General features: G+C 46.2%; 1 protein-coding gene across 1 annotated transcript in view; it reads left to right on the plus strand.

Moving 5' to 3' along the window:
- AP3B1 (adaptor related protein complex 3 subunit beta 1) overlaps positions 1-18630 on the plus strand; it is a 2743269-nt gene that overhangs the window by 757490 nt on the left and 1967149 nt on the right. Inside the window, exons 10-11 of the mRNA XM_069627424.1 lie at positions 649-703; positions 791-862. Of these exons, the coding sequence (XP_069483525.1) occupies positions 649-703; positions 791-862 (127 nt within the window). The remainder of the gene's footprint in view (positions 1-648; positions 704-790; positions 863-18630) is intronic.

The following is an 18630-nucleotide window of genomic DNA, read 5'->3' on the forward strand; positions in this document are numbered from 1 at the left end:
AAAGACCACTCTGTCCATCTCACTGATCAGACTATATCTGATAGTTGGCAGGGCAGCAGACTGTTTCAACTCTTAGCTTTATCTGCGGCTTTGGGGCAGCATTTAATTAAAGAAAATCCAGTGAGTCCTCTGCTCAAGATTGCGAGCGGGAGGAGTCCTCTTCTAGTCCCTAGCCCACTTAAAGTGCTTCTGATGGGAATTAGTCCCCTCTATTACCTCGTGTTCCTTTGCCCCTACCTCCGTGTCATTTGAGAATGTCAGGAAAAGTAGTTATAAACTTACAATAGAGGGACTCTTAGTACAGATACGATTTATGCTGTTATAAATTCAAATTGTCTTTAGTGGTGTACTGTACTGACTTTTCTATTCATAAACCTTTAACTGAGGGGAGTTTTGAATTCCTGTTTGGCAGCAATATTCTTATTTTAAAACGGGCGTTGACAAAGCCAGAACATTTGCCTTTTCCTGTTCGTACTGTTGGTGGCATGCACATTTTGCTGAATTTGTTTCCTGTTGTCCACCAAATTATATTCTTACTACTGTGATACCATGCATTTGCTTTCTATTCATGATGCGCAATGTAATGGTAAGACCCCTTTTGATTTTTTTCTTAATCAAAAAAGGTATAATGATTTTTGTCTATTTCAGGGAAGTACAGTACATTGTCCTGCAAAATATCGCAACCATGTCCATTCAAAAAAGGGTATGTCTTTGTTTCTAAAATATAAAACAAAATATTAAATATGATTTGTTGAATTTTCTCTAACCTGAATGGTAATTTTTTATTTAGGGAATGTATGAACCTTTTTTGAAGAGTTTTTATGTTCGATCTACTGATCCAACCATGATAAAAACATTGAAGGTATGTAACTACATTTCCTGTTACTGTTAAGTATCAAGTTAAATCTCTTTCATGATATCTGCACAGTGTTGATGTTGTTTTCCTACCTTTGTCTAAAATAAATCCTATTTAAACAATACAATTGTAAATCTCTTAGCGGAAATTGGATATTATGTTAAGATTATAAAAGTATAATTGACAAAATATTTTGCACTTATGATATGTGGTGTTCTTACATTGGAGCCAGTTCTTTTGAGAAAACATTTTCAGAGTTGTGATAGTTATAACAAATCACGCAATTATAACGAAACCTGCAGAAGAAGGGTTTGCACATAAAAAGCTACACATGTTTAGGTCAGTTCATTGGCATCTGTTTACCCATAAATCCTGTTACCCATTTCCCCAAATCCCCTCGTAAAGGAATACATCCATCCAAACCAGCGAGAAGTTCTTGTCAAAATCTACAAATGGTTCCCATACATTCATGTATTTGGCAGTCTGGTTAAGAACACAATCTGTAATTGTCTCTGCTGCAAGTATGTCCCATATCTTAGACTGACACATAGTCAGGAGAGGGGCTTCTGGGTTCTTCCAGGCTCTTGCAACTGTGATTTTAGCAGCCACTATAAAATGTGTTAACGTTGTCACACTCCCTGAAAAAGGGTAGATCTACTCCAAAGGAGACCCCGAACAAGACTACCAAGGAGTCATCTGGATTTGGGGTCTTGCAGATCTTAACAATGTTGGATACAGGACTATATGCAAATGTGGTTAGGTTCTGTCTCTAAAGCCACACCAGCAGAGTGGAGAACAGGAAGGGTATATTTTGTTCAAACTAGTCAATGACACATTCCCTATCCATGGTGCACCTTGAGGGCAGACACTTCTGAGCCCATATGTCATTCCAAATGGTTTGTTTGATCATGATCTTCAGCTCCTGCTTCCAGTTGGCCATGTACAGTAAAGCAGATAGCTCCCTGGTACCATGTTTTTTAACAGTAGGATGGTTAATCCTGTGTTGCAACTGGGCGTAGTGGAATCATTTTCACTTAAATGGAATTTGATGGTACACGTTCTACAGCATTGGATTTTTTTATAGATTCACATGCTGTTTGAATATCTACTGTCATCCAACTGCAAATCCTCTGTAATGTTAAATTCAGTTTTTATTTAAATTACATGCAATTACTTTAGTGTTCCCATTGTTATTTGGGTAATATTGTCCCACAGCCAATAGGCAGGTAGTCCCTTAACTCCTCCCCTGAAGACAATCTTCAGATATTTTTAACGCACATATAAGTGTTCGAAGTTCTATTCTTCATTCAATGATGTAAAACGTTTTCTGTGATTCTAACAATATTGATCCTCTGACTTGTTTCTTTTTATATTTTGGTGGTCAGAAGTGTGAATATATCCCTAGTGCTTCCCTGCTGGCAATACTGCTGCCTCCTCAGTTTTGAGGTCTCCTCTTTACCCAACCATGGTTGATCAGAAGCCGAGGAAAAGTCTCTTCAAGGCATGTTCCACCTGCTACTTTGTGAATGTCTAAGTAGAGGACCAGCATGTATAATGTATCTACTGACTGTACCCTGAACACAATGTCAGCTTGTATACTGTCTGCCATTCCTACTCCACTAAGACACTCTTGAGACCGGTACAGGAAGTTGGCGACTTGGGTACCGTACCCTCAGACGCTGCTTCTGTTTGGAGCCATTCTTCGCTCTGCCACAGCATAACCCACAAGCATACTCCTCCTTCCAACAGGGTGAGATCCCACAAGGAGGCTTCCTGTGGAGAAAGGGTGCGGAAGGAACATGCCACCCATGCTCAGGCTTGCCAAGATACAGCTGGCAACGTCCCCAAGCCACCAGGCAGAATCCTGAGTCAACGAATGCCACTGTTGTTATTTTGTCGATGCCTACTCGGTCATTGGCATCTATGGCAGCTACTTTCATTAAGATGACTACTACGTTGATGCCTTCATAGTTAACAGTGACGAAGCACAGCACGTCTGCTTCCATCCCAATCATCACTCCTTTGACACCTTTGTCAGCACTTCCATCGACAACTTTGTCCACGACACCGTTGATGGTCAAGATATCCACTTTGTTGATGACTAAGAAATCTGTCGACAGGGGTTGCTATGTCATCTATGAGAGCCGCAGCCAGCTCCTCTCAACGTAAACGCCTTATATTCCTCCTGCATGTGATTGACACTGACTGTGAGGAACCGTAAGGTGTAATTTTCGGATGACGAGGAGCAAGTCCTGTGGTAATTGCCTCCTGCACAGCCACTGCCAACAGTGTTCTGTGATGTATCCTACCGATCCCGCACTAAACCCCTGCCTAAAGTCTCCTCCCAGGTGGGCAGGAAAAGGCATACGTTTCCTGATCCTGACCTCGGGGTGGTGTTCTGCAGGAGGATCACCTGGGAGGAGAAAAGGCTCCGGGAAGTGAGAGGAATCCGTGGGGTGAGACAAGGTATTTGCCTTACTATAAGGAAGACCTTTCACAACTGCCTAAGTATATAATTGCTTGTTGTCACAATGACCTAGCCATAATGTGGGTGAAATCAGACGGGTAAAAACAAATAAAACTCCTTCTCAAACCCATAGTTAGAAACTTCACTAACTCTAAAGGGGATGATAAAAGGAAGTTTGTGAATAATAATTGCCAAACGTGTAGAAAGCCTTATTCCTCTTTCCAAACGAAACTGATGAATTATTTGTGTACTCCTGCGTCCCGTCCCTCCATGATTGTGGGCATCACCCAACATGGAGACGGTACCGGAACCTTTGGGAGTGAAACATTGAGCTTCCCCATTAAATTTAGTATAGCGCGTGGGGGGTGCGTCCTCGGGCGTTGGAACGCTCCGCCGTGGCCCTGCTCTCTGGCGCCTCACCTCCGTCCCTTTTTCAGCACTGACTGTGTCGGACCTGGCAGCCAGCGCAGGAACTTTTTATCATTCTGCTTCTTATTTAACTTTCCTTCGGTGCCTCGCCTCCCCCAGCGCATGTCTGCTGCAGGAGGATTCATGAGATGTGCTTTGTGCGCCCGCTCGTTCCCGGATTCAGACCCTCATGTACTCTGCCTTGATTGCCTGCGACCCGACCAACGCTGGGACTCGTACGCAGTCTGTTGCACACTCGGCCACAGGGCATTGAAGAATCGATTTGTTGCATTGGAGGGATAACTTCCACACTTCTCCTCTGGCGCACCATATGGACTTCTTCTCCAGGACCTCTCTTGAAGACAAGGTAGGCCCTTTGTTTAGCAATGCTCCTCAGCGCAGTGATTTCTTCCTGGGGGGTTCCCGTAGGCAAGGATCCCCCGGATTTTGGTTCTGGTAGGCCTGAGGCCTCTAAGGCTACTGGCTCCCCAGCCCAAGGCCCCAAGGGCTCTTCTGGGGCGCTCTGGCGGTAGACCTGAGGCTTTCGGGGCTACCGGCTCCCCAGCTGAGTGGCTCAGGGGCCCGACTGCGCTGTCCTTGGAAGGGCGATCAAGTTTCTCCTTTTCTTCGACCCCACGGGATAAGGGATCGTCAAATGCCACCTCCAAGAGAAAGTCCTCGGCACGATCCAGCACTACTCCTGGGTCAGGTGCTGAGGGCACGCAGCCTACCAGAGGCCTCTCTGAAGTAGTGAGTCAGGGATTTGCGACTACCGGCCACACAGCCGAGGGCTCAGTGCTTTCCGGAGTAATCTCTGAGGTCGACGCTTCTGCTTTGGGTTCAAGGCCCAAGCTGTATCCTCTCATGTTTGAGTCCTCTCCTGGCTTGAGGCCTTCACGCCCTCCCTCCCAGGGCATGACGTAGTACCCAAAGATGGCAGATAAGCACGTGGCAGAGCCTGCTAGTTTGGTGGCCATTTTGGATTTGAAGCAGGGCCTGCCCGTACTTTTGCCCATTGAATGGGTGCTGCAAGAAGGTTGCAGTCCCCTTCCCTCTGGAAGCGGCGGCGGACTGTATGGTAAAGGTGGGTGGTCTCTGCAAGGATAAATCTACCCCTCACAGCCTTATGGCCATTCGCCTCAGTGCTTCGATCAGGAGCGGAGGCCTAGTGCTTCGGAGGGCTGGGCCCCTCAGAACCCAGCAACTTGGGATGACTGCTTCTTTTCTGCTCTTCCTCTTCATGCATTCTCCGCAGGTGACAGGGTTACTTAAGGACATCGTCAAGGAGGTGATCCCGCAGCTTGTGCCTCCCCGGCCTCTTCCGGTTCCTCCAGTACTGCTGTTGCCAGTGCCCACCCCGCCCCTGCTGGTTGTCTAAACTCCTCTGTCTCCTCCTATACCACCAACGCCTCCCCCTCAACAGCCGCTGGAAATGTCATTGGTCCCAGATCAAGTGGATGGGGGGGGCCCACTGGCACCTACATACCAGGGCCAGGATTCCCCACTGTCTGAAACAAAAGGGTGGGGGGGGGGGGCGATAACCACGGCATTCAGGATGATGAGCGCTCGGCATCCGTTATGGCTTTTCATGACCACCTTCAGTGCCTTGAAGAGTTCTTGGGGGTCCCCCTCCCGGAGGAGGCCCTCCAGGAGTCTGGAGTGCTAGCAGAGTATATGGGTAAGCACACCATCTATTCTGGCATCCTACTGCAGAAAGATGTCCTGTAAGTGACAAAGGAGGTCTGGGAGAAACCCAGGGCCAATGCCCTGATGACCAAGAAATTGGACAGCAGGTTCAGGCTGATAGATGGGGAGCCCATCCTCCTAGCCTCCCACCCTCAGCCTCATTCTTCGATGGTGACTATGGCCGCACTCTCTTCTAAACCATTGTCTTGGTCTTCCTCCTCGGGAGCTGCCTCCAGTTGTCTTTTGTTGTCTTGGGTAAGCAATGTTACGCTTTATCATGGATGTCTTTGCTGCAGGCCAACGCTGATGCCCTGTTGGCTGCTGCTAACCAGAAGCTGTGGCGGGAGTTCGGGGAGTTTCTGCCTGACCTCCCTTTGGAATGATGGGCCTCCTTCAAGCCCGGTCTGGCGTTTGCTCTGGCCATTGCGCAGGACCTCATGGAGTCTTTGGTTCCCCACATCGACACAGCCAGCAGCGGGCTGTGTTTGGGGGCAGAGATGTGAAGGTAGGCGTGGATGCATGCCACTAAATTTTGGATGTGCAGGAGCGTATTTTAGATCTCCCCTTTGAGGGTGTGGACCATTTTCATTTGTTGACCGACCACGAGTTGACAAAGAGGAAAACCTCTACACAAACTGTTAATTCGTTGGCCATCCTGACCAAGTCAGGGCAAAAGTATTTTCCTCAGGCTTAAGGCACGGCTGAATTCAAACCCTGCGCCTTCACTGGATTCAAGGGGTTTTGGGATTGCGGTACGCGGAGGCCTGACAGGCTGCCCATCGACAACAGGTGGAAACCGCAAAGGACTTTGCGCAGATTTTTCCACTCCCTCTCCTCTGCTCCAGCCTCCGACACCAAGAAACAGTAACGCCACGGTTGGGGAACACAGCTCCACAGTATGGGGCCGACTGGCTCTTTTCCAGGACAACTAGTAACTTCTTTTAAAGAACACCTGGTTCTTATCCATAGTTTCCATGGCCTTCAGTCTTCCTCTTCCTCCTCCTCCATACTCTTCTCCTTTTCGTCAGATTGTGTTCCCGGCTCTTTTAAGGGAGGTCCTTTTGGTCTTGGAGATGCAGGCAGTGGAACTGGTTCATCAGTCAGACAGGGGCTCCGGTTTCTACTCCAGGATTTTTGTGATACCCAAGAACAACCAGGCTTCCCTGAGGGGTAGTTCTGGACCTATAATTTCTGAATCTTTACTGCTCGAATGCTTCAAGATGATTTCACCTGCACATATAGGAGTCTCTCTGTGTGCAAGGGACTGGATGTGTTCCCTGGACTTCAAGGATGCGTACCTGCATGTCCCCATCTACCTGCCGTATCAGTAGTTTCGGTGGTTCACAATTATGGCATACCATTTTCAGTACAAGCTGCTTCCTTTCTACCTGTACTCTGTCCCTTGCGTCTTCACCAAGTTGATGAAGGCAGTGGTGGGTCTTTGCCTCGAGGACCATCAGCTATACCCTTATTTGGACGACTGGTTGGTGAGGGCCAGTTCACCTGAGGCAGAGAGACACTCCTGCCAGAGATTGGTGGACTTATTCCATCAGCTGGGGTTGTCTCGCAATCTGAGGAAGTCACAGCTGTGCCCCACCCAGGATTTGTTGGTCTTAGGGGGTGCGTTGGAACACAGCGGTTCAGAGGCTGTTCTCCACAGCCGAGAGGCTCCTCTGACTTTGCATGGCGATTGGTCACTTTTTGGCCACCCCGACCACCTCCGTATGGTGGTTCCAGCACCTTCTGAGATTGATGGCATCCTGCATGCTCACAATGACGCACATTTGTTTAAGATGAGGTGCCTTAAACTGCACCTGATATGATATAATATGATTGTTTATTTATATAGCGCCTATACACAATGTGTTTCCTGACGGCCAATTGGGATCAGGAGTCGGATCAGTCGGACAGGATCCCAAAACCAATGCCCTTCCTTCCAGATATTCGATGGTGGTTGTCGGATGGTAACGTATCTGTGGCAGCCCCTTTTATCCGACCGGAGCCTACCCTCGTGGTGATGACTGACTCCTCTGTCGGGTTGGGGCTACTCTGGAGGGCTAAGCGATTCATGGCGCATGGTCCAGGGAGGGGGCCCTCCTGCATATCAATCTGCTCAAGCTCAGGGCAGTGAACCTGGCCATCAAGGTCTTCCTGCTCCTTATCAGTGTTAAGGGTACCAATCGGGCGTCACACACCGGACCAGGACATTTGGTCTTATCCTGTGATATGGCGCTCAATAGGAATGCTTTTTCTTTAATTTCAGTTAATTCAAATTGAGCCGATACCCGCCCCGTCTCACACCCCCTTTTACAAATATGCCGGGTCACAATGAACCAGGCCGGTTGGTGAAAATACAATATTTATTTATTTTTAGAATTCACAAAAATCACACACATTTTAATATTGGGCAGCAATCACCAATGGGTGATAATTACAGTAAAAACTACTGAACTGCACTTGGTTAACCTTCTACATTAACCTATCCAGAGCACAATTGAATAGGAGCACTTTTGGAATTAGGATAGATGGCGCCCAAGTTAAGTTTTTCCCCTGCAATGTTCCCTCAACCCACAAATATTGGAATTCTGAGTGGATAGAAAGAAGCAGTAGGTATCAGGGGTAAGAGGCAGCAAACTGAATCAAAATCCGACCTTCCCTCCCAAAAGATTTTAAAACCTTTGCAATAGCATGAAATGACACTCAGAAATTGACAAATAATGAATGTGCGGTTAAATCTTTGAGACAAATCGGATTTCTCATGACAACAGGAATGCATAAACACTAGCAATCACAAGGGAAGGGATCAACAAGAGGCCTACAATTCAAAAACAAGTGGAAAGTTAAAACATGCTGCAGCCGAATTCACATGTTGGAAAGTTGCATTTTCTGAATTCCCGTTTAAAGTGATGTAAACTGATTCCAAGACGGTGGCCAAGCCGGGTAGACGTGTGTGAGCATTGCTCCGTCCCCTAGCTCGAGCCGCAACAATAAAGATTATAATCAAGCACACGCCGAGCACACCGAAGCTTACGCACCATCCACCACACGACGGAAGGTGAAGACAGGGAGAAGAGGAGATGAGCCCTCCGAACGATCCCGCCAGTAGAGGACGGATCAGATCCAGCGACCCGCCCAGGGCAGCCCGCCCACCAGCGAGAAGCCCAGAGAAGAGCCAAATCGCCGAAAGTGTCCCCCGGTCCCGCTAGCAGTCTGAAGCGGTGAACCGTTAGGTGCAGAAAGAAGATCGGGCGCAAGAAGTGGAGCCTGACCGAGAGCTGCGGGCACATCACCAGCGCGAATCCTAACTGAGAGAGGAGCGGATTGAAGGAAGGCACCAACCCTACAGAACGAGTCGAACGCGGAGGAGGCCGGGCCTGAAGGTAGGCGCCGATCCAGCGGAGAGCAAGCAGACGAGGGCGAGGCCCGGAGAGGAGAAGGTGCCGGCCCGGCGTAAGAAGACGCGCACCCTACCAGCCCCGGTCGGAGACCAGAATGGAAGGCGGCAGACGCGAGCGGAAGGGAAGAAGATTGCAGAGCCCAGCGGAGCCGCCGAAACAATGGATCGCAGGTACGAGGCGGGGGAGAGATTCCAGGAGCGGTGGGGAGTGGGCCGCCTCCCACACAGACAGCAACCGCGCATCCCCAACCACAAACACGGGGGGAAAACACGAGCCACCAGGGGAAGGGGCGATAAGAGAAGCAAACACTACCCGGAATAAAGAAGAGGACCCCAATATATAAATCAGCATACCCCTTGCGAACGCAGGCCAGATACAGGGGAGAGGGACTCGCGCCTCCCCCCTCTAGTCTATCGGACGCGGGCCTAGCCCAAAACAGGAAGGGAACGCAGATCAACCCAGAGACCCGAGATACCCCCCACCGAGACACCCTCAACCCACAAACGGTGAGAAGCACCCCACAACAGGCCACGGGGAAGTCATAACGGTCTCAGAAGGGATAGATCCCCAGATAAGGGGGACCACGGCAAAAGAAGAAACCGCTGAGGATTACGAGCAGACAAGGCAGGGGGGAAATAAAAACACCCACAAGAGACTTATAAGGGGGCTCCAGAGGAGACATCAAAGAAGGCTCCTCTGAGATACAACTGACCCCCATTAAAGAGCGACGAAACCAGGGGAGCATCAACACTCTGGGCCCGAGAAGCGGGACACTAATAACTCTAACAGACAACACGCAGCAGGGCCCAATGAAGCGTCGAAGACAGACGGATTAGCACAAGTACACACTCGAATCCTGAGACCTAAAGTGAACAAACAACGATATAAGAAGCCCGGCCCTTAAAGGAATACACACATGTCAAAAGCCAGGACAAGGCTTAGGTTACAGGCATCTTCGGCAAACAAAAGCGGACCCAAACAGGATCAAGATCTGACCCAAATCTGGGGAATAGGAAACACAGCTACCAAGCAGATTGACAAACAGAAAAGCAAAGGGGAAGACCCATCAGAACAGAAAGAAGACACAAATGGCCTCGAGAGACGACATGAAAACCTGGTTTAAGGAATTTCAGGATCAATTTATATCCTCCACACAGGCGCAGTTTGAAAACATGAAGGGGGAATTGAAACAAGCAGTCCACGAACTGAAGGAGGACATAGAAAACCTAGAGGAGAGAACAGATAAACTGGAAAGGACGGTCCAGAATATGGATGAGGAAGCCCTCCAACATGCAGAAGCACAAGACCGCCTAGCACGACTGGCAATGGAACTAGAATCCCAATGCGAAGATTTGGAAAACAGATCCCGGAGATCAAATATAAGAATAAAAATATGCCAGGAACAGTAGAGGATAAAGACCTTCGCACATCAGTACAACAAGTATTCCAAGACATACATACGGACGGTACCGGGGAAGAAATTCAGATAGACAGAATACATAGAGTAGGCCCCCGAAGAACGGGGGAGCCCAGAACCCGCCCAAGAGATGTACTAGTGGCCATGACGCAATACACAGAAAAGGAGCAAATCCTCAAGAAGGCCAGGACAATAGAGCAAATAAGAATCAACGGCAAAGACATACTGTTGTTCCAAGACCTAGCACAATCCACGCTCAGAAAGAGGAGAGAATTGATCCAGGTAACTAAACTCCTAATGGAAAACAAATACACTACAAATGGACCTTCCAATTTGGCCTCCTTTTCACATGGGAAGAACGACAATATCGCATCACAACATGCGAGGAAGGCCTCAAGATCCTTGGGTGCCAGGAACAAGAATCGGAGACCTCAAATTATAGAGAATTCCGAAGGCAAAGGAGAGAACCGAGGGGATGGCAAACAGAGAAACGAAGAAGAAGACTCCAATCCCGCAAACCAGAGAAAAATTAAACTACCTCGGAAACGAAAGACACGCATGAGCAGATGGAGGGAGGGGCAACAAAGGCAAGGATACTCCAGAAAGGGCAGGTGCCTACAGGAAGGTGCGGCAGAGCCATGGGACGACCTTGGAGTCTGTATCAGAAGCAGGGTTTAGGACTCCCTGCGAACTGTTACCCTGAGATGTTAGAGGGCATGGAGCGAAGGCAGTATGCCTGAGCAACCATAGGGCCCAGTGCTCTCCTCAGGGACAAAGTTGTGGGGGGAAAGGAGGGAGGGGGGGAGTTGAGGGGAAAGTTCAGAGGGGAAAAGAGTCAACCATCGGAACTAATGCATACCACAGCGACCCACAAGACAAACCCCAAAAGAAACTGCAAACTCAAAAGAAAGAATGGGGCTAAAAGTTTTTACGTATAATATCAGAGGGCTGAACACGCCAGTGAAAAGGAAAAAAACCGAACACTTCCTACACATAGAGAAGTTTGATATAATAACGCTCCAAGAAACACATGCAGAAAAAGAGGAAAGGCCTAATCCGGATAAGAGGCTACAATCAAATTCTCCAATCCAATGATGAAGAGGAAAAAAAACGAGTACTGATAGCATTCGCTAACCACCTTAATGTACATATCAAAGCTTCAATGTCAGACAAAAATGGTTGCTACGGGTTCGCGAAGGCCCAGATAGATAATCGCCAATTAACCCTAGCAACCCTTTACTCTCCAAATACGTGCCAGGAGAGATTTATCAAAGATACGATGAACAAACTAGAGAACTTTGCAGAAGGAGAAGTGATACTTACAGGATACTTCAACCTAGCATGGAACCATATGGAAGACCGCTCGAATGAAAAAAATACCCAACAGGGGACTCCTTCACCAGCGCTAAAACAGATGATTAAGGACCTGGCACTAGAAGACGTGTGGCGGAGACTCAGAGGAACAACAAAGGGGTACACATATCACTCGCATGTACACAACTCAAGCTCCAGGATCAATTATATATGGGCCACAGGAGGCCTAGTAGGTGAGATCCAGGACATAGAAAAGGGCCAAATATCGCTATCAGACCATGCCCAGCTATGGATTATACTTCCCAAAATCCGGAAACGCTCTGGTCTATGGCGATGGACGCTCCCCAGAGAAATCTTATAAGATCCAGTCTCAAAAGAAACAATCAGAGAAAAGATAGTGGACTATTTCGAGCAAAACGTCACTCCAGAAGTCTCTCCATGCACCATCTGGAAAGCCTTTAAAGCAGTGATAAGGGGAAAACTTATAGCACTGAAAGCACAAAAAGATAAGCTGTCATACAAATGGGAAAGCGACTTGGAAAAAAAACTGGAAGAGATGAGAGAAGAAATGACAAAGAATAATTCCATGAAAATAAAGAGTACATATCGACACATCCAGAGTCAGATATACCTGCTGAGGACCAAAAGAGCGGAAACGCAACTACTGTACACAAAACATTGGTATGCGATGAAATCGAAAAAGGCAGACAAACTATTAGCAAGACAATTAAAAGGCAAACAGCAAGACCAAATGTTGCAAACACTAAAAGACGGACAAGGAACAAAGAAAACGCAATCAAAAGACATCAAAGAAATATTGAGAGGCTATTACCAGAATCTGTACACATCACAGTGCCCGAATGAAGAGGAACAGGCTGCCTTTTCGAAAGGAGATAACATTACCAAATATAACACCAGACGAAAAAGCAGCACTAGACGAACCAATAACGCCAGAGGAGGTAGCAAAAGCAATTGTAGACCTACCTAAAAATAAATCTCCAGGACCGGATGGCTACACAGCTGCCTTCTACAAAACATACAAAGAAATACTAACACCCATGTTAACCACTCTATTTAACACCTTTAAAGAATCGAACAATATCACAGCCTCTATGAACGAGGTAAAGATACTAGTCTTTCACAAGAAGGGGAAAAACCCAAGCTCAAACCGCCCAATAGCGCTAATCAACTTCGATGCTAAACTCTATACTAAAGTACTCGCTAACAGACTCGCACCCCTACTCCCCAAACTGATTCACCAAGAACAATCAGGATTCATCCCAAACAGGAAAACCCACGACAACATCAGACGAATAGTACACCTCATAGAGAAAGCCGGAATCACAAAACTCCCTTCAGTAATACTATCGGTAGATGTGGAAAAAGCATTTGACCAGGTAGAATGGACTATGCTATTTGCGACGTTAAAGAAAATGGGCATGGGAAATTAATTTATAAACATGGTTTGAGACAATTACAATTCACCAACGGTTAGGATCGCAGTCAATGGGGAAATATCGGACCCCATCAGAATAGGAAGGGGCACCAAACAGGGATGCCCTCTGTCATCCCTATTGTATGCAATCTTCCTTGAACCCCTTCGGGCAAAGATCAGAGCGACCCCAGACATAAAGGGCATAGAAATGGGAGGGCACACACACAAGACAGCGGCATATGCAGACGATATGATGATGACCCTAATAGATCCAACCAAGACACTCCCCCTCCTCATACAACAGATCGACTACGGATCAATATCAGTGCTAAAAATAAATTAACAGACATCGTCGGTAATGGTCCTAGCCGGAGACAAAGATGAGATATACAAGAAAACGAAGGACCTACACCTACAAACTGCGGAGGCCGGGGTGAGATTCCTTGGAGTAACACTGACAGCCATGGTAAAAAACCTCTACATGGGGACCTACACGAAACTCATAGAAGATGTAAAAAGAGACCTGGACGGATGGAACCCGCTGGCATTCTCCTGGTGGGGTAGAATTACGGTCATTAAGATGACGATTTTACCCAGACTGCTGTATTACTTACAAGCACTTCCCATACACATACAGGCAACATTCTTTAAGACCCTCATCAAAATAGTAACAAAATACATATGGCAAAATAAAACACCAAGACTGTCACAACAGGTGCTCACAGCACAAAAAATCAGATGCAGGCATGGCGCTCCCCCACTTCAGGAAATATTACGAGGCGGCACAACTGTGGGTCCTGAACTAATGGATCACTAACACATCAGAAGAATGGTGGGAGGCGCAGGATAGAGCAGTTGCAAGATCAAACCTGCGTCACCTGCTATGGAGGAAACCCGAGCACAGACATCAAAACGTCAAGATAAGCAAGGTCATGAGTACCACCATCGAAATATGGGACAGAGCAACTAAGAAAGAAACTTACAGTAGATCTCGCCCCCTTCATACCAATTAATAACAAGCCAGATTTCCCTCTAGGTGCGGAAAAGGGAGCATTCCAGAAATGGTGAGACACAGATTGCGCAAAAGTGGGAGACATGTACGACAGCCAACAGATCACAACGTTCGTAGTATGTCAGGAACTACTGGGCCTCACGGAAAAGGACAGAATCCAATACGAGACAAGTCACTCACAAAGACATCAAAGCGAAACTTCATGGGATTCCCCATAGCAGTATGGCTAGCAATAGCACAAAATTGGAAACAAAAGACTCCCCCAACCACTCAATAATGGCTACACAGGATATGGACTTATGTAGCAATTGAGAGAATCACATACAACCTATAAGGGGACAGACAGAGATTTGCATTAGACTAGGGAGATGCAATAGAATATTTACAAAGTGACTATATGCTGCAATGATGCCCACATAACCTTCGCATACTGGATATGTTCACAGGATGAGACTGAAGCAACAAAATGAGAAGCAGTGGGATAGCTAAAACATAACCGGTGAGGAGGGGGGGGTGTGAAAGGGGGAGAAATGGGACAATGTTGAGTCCCGATGTTCACGTTTAAAGAAATGCCAATAAAAATGTATTTTTTTAAATAAATTGACAAACTAATTTTATGAAAAACTGGTGAAATACTTGGATTTTCAATGCGGTTTCTGGACTGGGGAATAGATATTTATATCACAGGGCAATATAGAGGTGAAAGGAGGTCTGTAGCTGGTGAATTGAGAGAGATTTGGAAGGTAGAGTGAGGTTCGTTTTTAGGAAAATGGAGCAGTGAAAAAGAGAATATCGGTTTTAAAATGAAAGGCAAATTTTACTTAAACAACATTTAATGGCTAAGAAAAGAGGAACGCCACCCGTGAATATAAAAGTTACGCTGCAGTTGTAACCCTTCACGCAGTGTACCCCTTTTCTTTAGGGAAAATTTGTTTATTTAATCAAAATATCGCTAATGATTTATGAGACAGAAATGAAGAGAAAAGTGGCACTAACGCTTGGAGATCAAGGACAAGATGCATGGGAGAATTATGACAGTTGGACAAGTTATCAGGATATGGATAGGGTTGCTTAGAGAGGGGAACAAAGAGAAAAATCAAGATGGAGAGACTGTGTTTCTCTGGGATGGGAAAATACAGTCCACGTTTGAGTTATGGGATTTTGGAATGGTCAGGGTTCTGGTTACAAAATATTCTGCTCACCGGCCAGCAGACTCTCCTGTCAAGACAGCTGGGCAAAGGTCTGGTCACCGGATGGCAAGTACAGCTGGATGCAGGTAGTGGACAAGCCGGTCTGGTCTCAGGATAGTAAAGGTACCACAGCTTTTACCCTGGTTAATGGGATTTTAGTGGGATTTCCAGATCAAGGCCTTTGCTGAGATGGTTCATCTATGCTTTGGCCTAGCAGGAGAAGGGTCAGCTCTGCTTTTGGCCTTTCATTGGGATCTGCAATCGGCTATGCTTTGGCTTTGCAGTGGGATCTGGAGTCTGGTAGGATGAATGTGGAAGATCAGGAACGCGGACGCAGGAAATTCAGGAAAGAACCTCTAGTTCTATCAACCACTCTTTATATAGAGCATAGTGACATCATAGAAGTATATGATAGGACAGGCTTAGCTAAGAATGCCTCTAAACCACTGGATTGGTCAGGGGTAATGGTTGACACCTTGCTTTCAGCTGGTTGGGTTTCAAGGGCTTGATGTCAGATTTATGATGTGAGTTTTACAATGTTCAAAACCTCCCACAGTTATTTTTGCCACAACCCAGTTTTGCCATAAATGGCATATTTGTACAGTAGTAGCATTTTAACAAATTATATGAGCAGATTACATATTTTGTGCAGCTCATGATAGTCCAACTCTACAGTTTGTGAGACTCTGTTTCGTCCGTTTAACAGTTTTTTGTCCTTTTTAGTGAGAAATCTTCGGCCTAAAATGCCATAACTTTATACACTAGTGCGGATTATCATTAGGAATGTGCAATGGCATAATGGATACTTTCCTTATAATACCCAATTCTCTGCCATTTCTATTCCCCATGTGGCGGTGAAGTCTGACGTCTTAAATTAAAGCCCATAAAACTACATTTAAACTGTTACCTTTTTACATTTTTGCTAAATCCTGTTGCAAAGCTAAAAGTCTGAAATGTTTCTTAATAAAATAGCTGTTTAAACCAAATGGTCGGCCTTGTCCTCCAAATACGGTCTTGCCTTTTACAGGTCATCCCCCTAACTCCAGGGTTTGTCATGGAGGTTTTCTTTGAAGCTTCTTGTATAGGTCCCAGGGAGGTGTGATTTTCTTTTCCACATCCTCGTGTCCCTGAATTTCTATTGTAAGAGGCCCCTGCCCAGACCAAAGTCTGAGTATGTGAACATTCTTTGTCTTGGTCAGTCATAGTTTTCCAACCTAGTAATTATCACTTTCGTGTCCTGGAAGTTTATGGTGGTTCCTTTTGGGGGTAGCCTTAGCTTAGCCAGCAGGGAAAAACCTGTTCTGGAGCTTGCAAATTCAGCCAATGCAGTTTAATTCCTTTTTGTTTTATTTTATTTTGTCCTGGATCAAAGAAAACCTGTTGGATAAAACATCCCCTATATGTTTCCCTGCAACAAACCCCTTTACATTGCTAGGCACAGACACATTTTTGTTCATCATGGTACTTTTAAAACAGGCATTTTTTTTCTGGTTTGCAAAAGCCCATTTTTCCATGTCTAAAGCCAGCTGGCATTTTCCTTGCAAATTCGGTTTATCTCTTCCATCTGCACTTCCACATTGTTTTGTAGCCAGAGTTAGCTTCTTGTACACAACCGTCTGTACAAGGCTAAGGTCTCCTGTAATTAACATGAGTTTGAGTTTATTATTTATAGCGCGCGCCAGACCCGAGGGTAACCGGGCGCGTTGTTCAAGGATACTTTAAACTTTACAGGTTACATATGATTACAAATAGTGATTATACATAGTAGAAATTACATAATGCAGGCCATGGTATATACATGTAACATAATATAAGCAGGAAATATGCAATAGGGAGAAAGAGGATATATAATTATGTACATAGTACGTTTGTAGAACAGTGGTAATGGACTATCGGTCATTTTCTTTGATCCAATTGATACAGTTGGATCTGAAGAGAGCGTAGGATTGGGGGGATCTCAGGCTGGGCGGGAGGGAGTTCCAAAGCTGGGCAGCTTTGACCGGGAAGCTGTTTCCTCCGGCCGTACTTAGTTTGAATGGGGGTATCATTAACTGGTTAGAGTATGCTTCTCTGGTGGGTCTAGTGGAGATTTTTCTGTTGAATCTAGCGGCTAGGTATTTAGGTGCTAGATAGTTGATGCTTTTGAAGGTTAGAGAAGCTGTCTTAAGTTTGATTTTGTCCGCTGTGGAGAGCCAATTAGATTGTCTTCTAGCTTCTGAAATATGCTCTCTTTTTGGAATTCCTAAGGCAGCCCTAAGGGCATTGTTTTGTAGTGTTTGAATCTTTTGCACCGTGTGTTTGTTGGCTCCTATATATAGAGCGTTACAATAGTCCAATTTCGACAGCACTAATGCTCGGGCAAGGGTTAGGCAGTTGGCAGTGGATAGGTATGGTTTTGCGGCTCTGATCAACTTGCAGGTATATGCGGTGCTGGATGCCATTGCGCTCACCTGTTTGGTTAGGGAGAGGTGGGAATCAAGGTAGAACCCTAGTGTTTTTACCACTTTTGCCACCTTGATAGTGTTACCGTCTATGACGAAGGATGAGTATTCTTCTTTTAGTCTTTTGATGTTTTGTGTGTTCCCCAGTATGATGAGTTCAGTTTTGTCATCATTCAGGCATAGCCCGTGGGTGGCCATCCATGCCTGAATGATGTGATAGATCTTGTTCACCAATGCCAAATCTTGTTCATAATCCCCTGAGAGTGGTATGAGAATCTGAGTGTCATCCGCATAGTTAGTGTAGGTGACACCCAGATTATCTAGATCATCGAACAAGGGCTTCGTGAAGATGTTGTACATAGTGGGGGAGACACAAGAACCTTGTGGGACTCCACATGTGATGGATACTGGGTCTGCAGCAGCAGAAGTAGAGAAGACTCTCATAGTTCTACCGGTTAGGAAAGATTTGATCCATGCGATGGCATGCGTGGAGAAGTGGGCAGCTGTTTCTAGGTGGGTGCATAGCACATCATGATCCACTAGGTCGAAGGCTGCGGAGAGGTCCAGTAAGAGGAGTAAGGCCATCTTTCCGGAGTCTCTCAGCTCATCGACCTGAGTTTTAAGATCGATAAGTGCGGTTTCAGTTCCATGCTGAGGTCTAAAACCTGATTGTCTTGTGCCTAAAAGGTGGTGCAGCTCCAGGTGTTTTTGGATCTGCAGGTAGGCTACCCTGTCTAGGATTTTTAACAGGAACGGTACCGTTGTGATAGGCCTGTAGTTAGTCGGGATGGATGGGTCCAATGTTTGTTTTTTTAGAAGGGGGAGGACCCAAGATTGCTTGAGGTTATCTGGAATAGTGCCTGAAGCAAAGGAGGCATTAATAAGCTTAGAAATGAATGGTGAGAGGTCTCTGGCCATGTCTTTTATTAGTTGGGCTGGGCATAGGTCACCTCGGCAATTGGATGGCTTGAGTGAAAGTATTATCTTTTCGGTTTCAAGTATGGTT

Source organism: Ambystoma mexicanum, chromosome 6p, assembly GCF_040938575.1.
Source record: "Ambystoma mexicanum isolate Mex_15411 chromosome 6p, UKY_AmexF1_1, whole genome shotgun sequence".
In the NCBI taxonomy this organism is placed as follows: domain Eukaryota; kingdom Metazoa; phylum Chordata; class Amphibia; order Caudata; family Ambystomatidae; genus Ambystoma; species Ambystoma mexicanum.